This window comes from Camellia sinensis, chromosome 15 (assembly GCF_055761805.1).
Source record: "Camellia sinensis isolate YWXY chromosome 15, ASM5576180v1, whole genome shotgun sequence".
In the NCBI taxonomy this organism is placed as follows: Eukaryota; Viridiplantae; Streptophyta; class Magnoliopsida; order Ericales; family Theaceae; genus Camellia; species Camellia sinensis.
In genome coordinates this window covers 64592762-64600357 of record NC_138975.1, presented here as the reverse complement: position 1 = coordinate 64600357, position 7596 = coordinate 64592762, and the positions used below count along the sequence as shown (strand labels likewise).

The following is a 7596-nucleotide window of genomic DNA, read 5'->3' as shown; positions in this document are numbered from 1 at the left end:
ACCTAAAAACAATTTAAAAACAATTTAACGATAATATCCGTGGACAGATTTTACGAGTTTATTTTTATTTTTTATTTTGCTATGTTAAAAATAATACTTTTAGGTGACTTTTGGTAGTCATGATCAGTGAGTAAATAAAGGGGCACCCACGTCCAGCTTTTAGGTAAGCAACTCCCATTCCCTACAAAAGTCCAGATAGCGAGTCTTTCTTCCACCTGCCCTCGAGACGGTAGGTATCATGAAAAATATTTCATGAAAATGATTATGAAAGATTTTTGACCCTTAAATTAGATATATAATAAGTTATAAAGTGTAATACAAAATGAAAATTTGTTCGTGATCATTTTTATGAAACATTTTCCATTAAGTATTTATTCATGATGGGCAATTATAAGACCATAAACAGATTAAAGGATTGATGAATAGGATGGTGCTTTCTTCCTTATTCACACATAAATTCAAAATAGTATATAAGGACTAACATTTTCTTGCAAATTTTCCATCCCTAGAAAGAAGTTCAAAACCTCTAAAGAATGTGCAGTCAAAAAACAACTGCACTTTTGAAATGTACCACAGCCTGAAGACTTCAACTCAATCACAGAATCATACAAGAAAGAAAATACTATACACCAAAACAATAAGATTAAAACAAAACACAAAATTAAAGACACAAATGGATTGTAGGTGGACATGTTGGAGATCACATCGTGCTGACGAATTTCTGTTTGGATTGCCATACTGACCTTGCTCGGACTATCTCCGCCTTGTCAGCTTGCATGCGAAGCAAATGTGTGCTTTCCAATTCATCTCTGTTGCTATCAATCGCGCAGTTCTTTGACTCAGCAATTTTTGGTTTCATGGTTGTCAAGGACTCCAGGACTGTGGACTGTCTACATTCACGTCGATACTCCAAAGTCATGCTTGTCAAATTGTAATCTTCTAAGACATCTATGGGTACACTCTGCAAAAACACAAGGTTACAAACCATAACAATTTCACAAATTGACACTTCCATTGTCTTTAAATCATTAGCAATTGTACCTCCAAAAGCCATCCAATGTATTTTACATTGTTTACATGCTGGTTGGCGTCCATATCGCTCCATCTTGGCTGGATTTTGTACAAAGAAACAGTTAAAAAACAAAAGACAGATATATGAGCAAATGAAACATGAAGCGTTGATAAACTGGGGACATGTTTGGTTGTCAGATGAAGGATGGGGAATTAATTAGTTATCGGTGTAACTCATTTATCTCATGATGGGATAGTGTGGCCGCTTAGGACACTGGTTCCCATAAATGGAGGATAACTCAATTACTGAGAAAGGGGTGGAATAAGAAAGGGCTGAGGATCCTCTGTCTCTAAATCCCTTGTCTTTTTGTCCAAATGCACCCTTAACCTTTAGATTATAAGGCATATAAATTTTGAGGCATTTGAAGCATAATTGAATAGTTGAGAGTGCATTAGGACAAATAGACAAAAGAATGAGGACAAATAATCCCCTACAGTGGGATAGGACAAAATTTATAGACAAAATTAACAGTCATATAATAATGTCGCCACGAAGCATGGGATGGGATGGTATACGATAATGTGATATACATAATCCCGCCTCTTATCCCAAAGAATTGGTGTTTCCCTTCTCATCCTATCCGGCAACCAAACATGGACTCAAGTTATTATGATATATACTTACAGCTAAACCAGATCTAATTCTATGAGTGGTTTCATCGGTGAGTTTCTCAATTTTTTCGCTGTCAGTATCAGCTATAGGGATTGAAACTCTGTGGAGGTAGAAGGGCTGAACCTCTTTTTTCACTTCATCAGGGATCTTAGACAGCCTTCTTGTTTCTCTGTTCATGATCACCCAAGTGCTGCACCAATATACAAACACTATAGGGTTAATTCATTTATTGGCACTATAGAACTTGAACACACACTCATCTAACTTGTAGTTGGAGATGAACACCTTGTAGCTCTTGTTATGATCCTTTGGGTGTTGTAGTCTCGAATTATCCAATCTCTGCGCATTCCATTTTTTCCTGCTGCGTCAACCCAGGTGTCGATCTCAACCACATCTCCCCTGCCACATTTCATCAAATAAATATCAGTCCCCTGTTGAGAACTTGGGACCAGAAACAAAAACAAATTCTTGTTTTCAAGTTTGATCCATAGTCTAGTTCAGTTCATTAGCCCAAGTGATTCTACAAAATGTGCACAATACTCTGCACTTCAAAAAATGCTTTGCGGGACTAAATTTATTTTGGGCGGTGCTCATATAACATTATATTTGAAGACATACCATATAGTTAACTTTGGATGCTTTTCGAGTTATTTTTTGTGGGTGTGTAGTTTTTTTTATTAGCTCGTTTACGTTTGCTTCTAAATGCATAACTTTCAATTAATCAAGTTTTAATGTATTGTTCATTTTTAACAAAAAATATACTTTCCTTAATGGAAAAAGCTATTGAGACAGAAAATGATATACCATGAGACTTACCCTGAAAATGTGGCGTATGATGCAATTTAGTTAAATGTTGTGTTGGACACCCCTTAAATAAAAGTAATTGACTCATTTTGTTTTTTGGGTACTTTGTCATGGTACCTAACATTGTTGTTATAGAATTTGGTCACAGAACATTCGTAAGGATGAGACTCAAAATAAATTATCTAGTAAAGTTTGGCCTATATCTCATGCGATGTATCGTTTAAATATAGAAAGACACACAGCTATTTTCTCTCATTTTTTTCCTTTTTTTAAGACAAAGAGCTCATTTGGGAAGCTAGTTAAAAGTCAGCGTAGGTCATATTACCTCTCACATTTTTTACTCACAAAAAGACAAAAAAGTAAAAAAATCAATTTTTAACCAACTTTTCAAAACACTCCAATTGGGTGGGCAAACATATAAGTGATAGGTTAGATCTATTATTAGATAACTTCTCCATGATGGGGAGGGGCCATAACTATGTGACAGTAATTATTCAATATTTCCAGAATATGAACACGAGATGTTCTATAAGGTTTTGATCGATAGAGAGGGGTAGGGACCCACAATTTATGTTGAAAATGGGGGAACAACATAAGGCTAAATAATTGATGATTAGTTTAGAATATGGCCATATAATATTCTGAATTATTAAATAATTTCCGTGATTGATTTTCGTGCACTTAAAACTGCGGAGTTGTAAAAGGTGAAAGGTGGATGGAAAATGTAGAGTGGGGAATTCATTTATTTACCAGGAGCTATATTTCTCTACTTGAACTTGAATGCGAGTGACAACCCAAATGAGTTTCCTGAGGCTCATCTCCCGGGTTGCACCAAAGCCATTCCCAGCAAGACCAGAGCCCGTCACATGATTCAAAGCCGTCTCCTGCACACAGCACACACCCATTTCATCTTACCTTAAATTTGTCGAAATTTTAATGTAAAATAAAGAAAATATTAGACAAGCAACCTGGAGGAGATTCATCATTGTTTCCATGGTGGCAGTCTTGTCTGGTCCAATTTCATAAGACCTAATAACAAAGGTCTGCCTATAAACAAACCGGTTGTCCACAAACCTCCCTTGCAGCCAAGCATGCGCTGGCTCATTAACCCAGCTGCTCGGTTCTTTCAACAACTCACTGCTTTTTCTCCCCAAATGTGCAACCCCACCACCATCACCACCAATTTTAATCCCATTCACCTTCCTTCCATTGATCAAGTCTACACTTTCGTACCCTCCGGTATTCGCTTTCATTGCTATGCTTTGTCTCAACATTCCATGATTTCTCAACCCACAAAAACCCACCTTCAAAACCTGCATTGCCATCCCAACACTTCTCTTCTCTGCCTTGCACAAATCCTCAGGACAGTACAGAGTCACATTCTTGGTTGAAGCCATTGATTTCATCCCTAAAATGTCATTTGTTTGCGGAAGAGATAAAAAACAAAAAAAAGAAAACCAAAGAAGTTTTAAGAAAGGTGGTGTAGCTTCTAGCCCTTGTTTTTGAGGGAACAAAATTCAAATGTCAGTAGGTATAAGTTATAACTACTACTACTGATATACAAAGAATGGAAAGGAAAAAAAAATGGAAAATCCCTATTAAAAACGTGTGGGCAAAATAGTGTTATTAGAGGAGGAGATGGGAGTTTGCAGCTCAACCACATTTTTGGGTGGGGGAGAAAATTGAACAACTCCCCATCATTGGCTTTACACGCAAAAGTAAACGCACATTATTTGATTGGTGTTGTTTAATTTGCATGGTCTTTAGTGGATTATCAAATATAGATATAATTGGGTATGCTTAAGTGATTGACCATTTAATTAACTGAGCTATGTATTTTTTTGTGCTAGAAAGAAGGGGTACCTCTGGGCTGTACAATGGTCCATGTTGTAGGTCATCTGTCTCCCAACATTTTATCCCATTTTGGGGAGGAGAGAGTGCATGACAACAGAGTAACATATCTAACCAATTTACAAAGTGAAATTTATGATTTAGGTTTAAAATTGGTATAATGTGGACTGCAATTACAAAATGCACAGAAAATATATTAGTAATTTAAGAGTAAAATTTAATATAACGATGAAATGTATAATGTAGGTTTAAAATTGATATAATGTGGATCACACTCAAAACAGTGAATTATGAGAGTTAAGAGTAAAAATTTAATATAACGGTAATATCATATTATTTTTGATACACTATAATGTGATATCACCAACAAATAATAAAACTATATATGGGAGGGTGATGTAACAACCCTCATACTGTTTACCGATTAATGACTGATTGAGTACTGATAAACAGTGATTACCGTTAAACTGAACTAATTATGACTGATAATTGGACTGGTTAAAGTACTGAACCGACTGACTGAAAACTGGAACTGAATTGACTGAGTATGTGTGTTAATTGGTATTCTATCTGTTTGATTGTTTCTTTGATCTGTTCACGTGTTCTGTTTAAACTGCTAATTGAAGGCCTTATCGGCGGCCGAAGCCGGAACTGATTGATGTTTTATGATCATCATAATTAATGTGATTTTATGGTATATTTATCTGAAAACTGATTAGGTGTGATTATATTAGATTAAATCTTGATCAATTGCTTAAGTTGGCCTTATTTACCAAACTAGCCTTAAGTGCCCACTACCTCATACACCTTTGAACTCATTACACTTGAATCAAAAACCATCTCCTCAGCCATTTCCCTTCTCATTGCCGACTAGAGAGAGAGAGTAAGAGGAAAAGAGTGATCCAACTTGATTCATCTTTAGAATTGCTTGGAATTGGAGGAATTGAAAGCTTAAGTGCATAATTGAACCTCTAGACTTGCATTCAAGGAACCTAGGTAAGGATTTCATCTTCTCATTCTTGTGTTTGAACTAATTCTTGCATGGTCCATGTTAAATTGTAGAGCTAAGTCATGTTTTAGTTCATGCATGTTGATATAGAGCATAATTCATGCTTGCATGTTTGAATTGTTAAGTTGAGAGTTGGTTTCATGGTAAAAGGGTGCATGCATGTCCATAACTTTGTATTGGTCCATGTTTTCAACTTGTTTTTGGATAAATTGGCTCACTAGAGCATGTTTTGAAGCTTTGAAATGATTTGAATTCATGCATGTTTGCATGTTCATCGTATTCTCGATATTGGTTTGAAATTGGGTTTGAATTAAACACCCTTGGGCTTTGGTTTCTCAAATCGAGCTTTGAACCATGTTATTCTATGTGTTTACAAGTGTTTTTCCAGAAATTAGCCCAAGAGGATCGGTTTTGATGCTTTTGAACTTGAGTTTGAGCTTGGAGGTGCAATCTGGGATTTCCAGATTTCGCACTCCCGCTCGAGCGGAGATAGAGACGCTCGAGCGTGGAATCCGAGCATCCAGCATCTCTCTGCACTGTTTTACAGTCCGCTCGAGCGGAGGCTTGGGCGCTCGAGCGGAATCACGTGTCTCAAGCTCGAGCGGGCGTCGAGCGTCCGTCGAGCGGAGATTTCACCCATCCAGCACTTTTGACTGTTTTGCAGAACGCTCGAGCGGGTGCCTTTGTCTGCATGTCCTCTCGAGCGGAGTTACCTATGCTCGAGCGGGACTCTATTTTCTGAAAAATCTGAAACTGCTTTTAAAAGTGCATCTTTGCATCCTCATCTCATTCTAGGCATTCTTAGACCTAGTTTAAGACATCTTGTGAGGATATAGATGTAGAACACACCGAGGCAATTAGGGATTAAATTATGATATTTCCCAACTGTGTAGCTTAGTGTGTGTTCAACCTGTGAACTGTGTAAGGTTGGCGACTGGAGAGACACGCTCTAGCATACCGTAGCCCGAACTCTGTGAGTAACAATTGTGTAAAGATATGTTCAACTGATTATCTTTGAATACTGAACTGAACTGTTTACTGAACTGGTATTACTGAATGAATGTATGTCCTTTATTTCTGAACTGTACTGTGGCATCCTTAGCACCTACTGTTTACTGTTACTGTTACAGAGATCTCTGTCGGTTCCCTCGTGGAGCCACTACTGTTTACTGACTGATGGCCATCATTACTGTTCGGTCTTTTAAGACCTACTGTTACTAATATGCTAATGGATGTACCACATATGACTGTTTACTGTACTGAGCAACTGAAATACTGATTGAAATGAATTGTTTTCATTACTGTAAGGACATTCGTTCTAAACCCCTTTACGCTTTATGTTATTCACTGGGCTTTAGCTCACTGCTCATATATATATGTAGGTGTACAGGCACCGGATCAAAGCTAGAGGCGTTAGGGTTTTCCAGTTTTGTCAAGCCAACCACCGTGCCTCACTGCGAGGTTCCGAGTTCGCCATGCTATGGCTTGGGGTGTCTTTTCCCCCACTAGTCCCTGTAACTGTTTGTATTACTGTACTGCACTGCTGCACTGTACTGTTATCAAGGGATTAGATCCCTGTACTGAATGTCTGTAAATGCTTGTATAGCCTGTACTGTTGTGATTATATGAATGCATGAAAAATCTTTTTGGCATACAGACTGTCACAGCTCATTGGGCATTGTTTATTTACTGTATTGGCTTCCGCCAGGCCCTGTATTCTGTTTTACTAGATTACTGTTCTGCAGGCCTTCGGTAATCTCGGATTACTGACCGGTTACGGTGCTAAACCCATAGGGCCGGGTTTGGGTCATGACAGGTGAACCCATAATTCATGTGTAAATACTTGTTTCATGATGATTATGTAACCGACAAATATATTTAGTGTCATATTGTACTTGCATGTTAAGTTATTATTGAGGTAATATCATGTGTCAATAATGATGTAATTATACTAAAATTTATTTATTTATATTTATATATATATATATATATTTTTCTTGTAGACTTATTTAAGCGTGATCCATGTAACACCCAAGGTAAATCTTAGCCACATTATATTTTTTTGGATAAATTATAAATACTTCCCTTGTCATTTGTTTAAAATATGATTTGCTCCTGTTCCTGTAATTTTGTAAATTACATCATGCTCCTTAAAATTTCTAATTTCATAACAAATGGTTCTTTTGTTAATAAATCTTCAAGTCAATTAATGATTTTTAAAGATATCATAAATTTATTGCAATTAATA

General features: G+C 36.9%; 1 protein-coding gene across 1 annotated transcript; it reads right to left on the bottom strand.

Moving 5' to 3' along the window:
• Positions 1–415: 415 nt before the first annotated feature.
• On the bottom strand, positions 416–4083 carry LOC114322109 (palmitoyl-acyl carrier protein thioesterase, chloroplastic). Its single transcript, XM_028269369.2, has 6 exons — positions 3457–4083; positions 3239–3372; positions 1970–2083; positions 1697–1874; positions 1042–1110; positions 416–961 (listed from the first exon to the last, which is right to left on the bottom strand). The coding sequence occupies exons 1-6, from the start codon at positions 3892–3894 to the stop codon at positions 701–703; spliced, it is 1194 nt and encodes a 397-aa protein (XP_028125170.2). The 5' UTR covers positions 3895–4083; the 3' UTR covers positions 416–700.
• Between the last annotated feature and the right edge of the window lie 3513 nt (positions 4084–7596).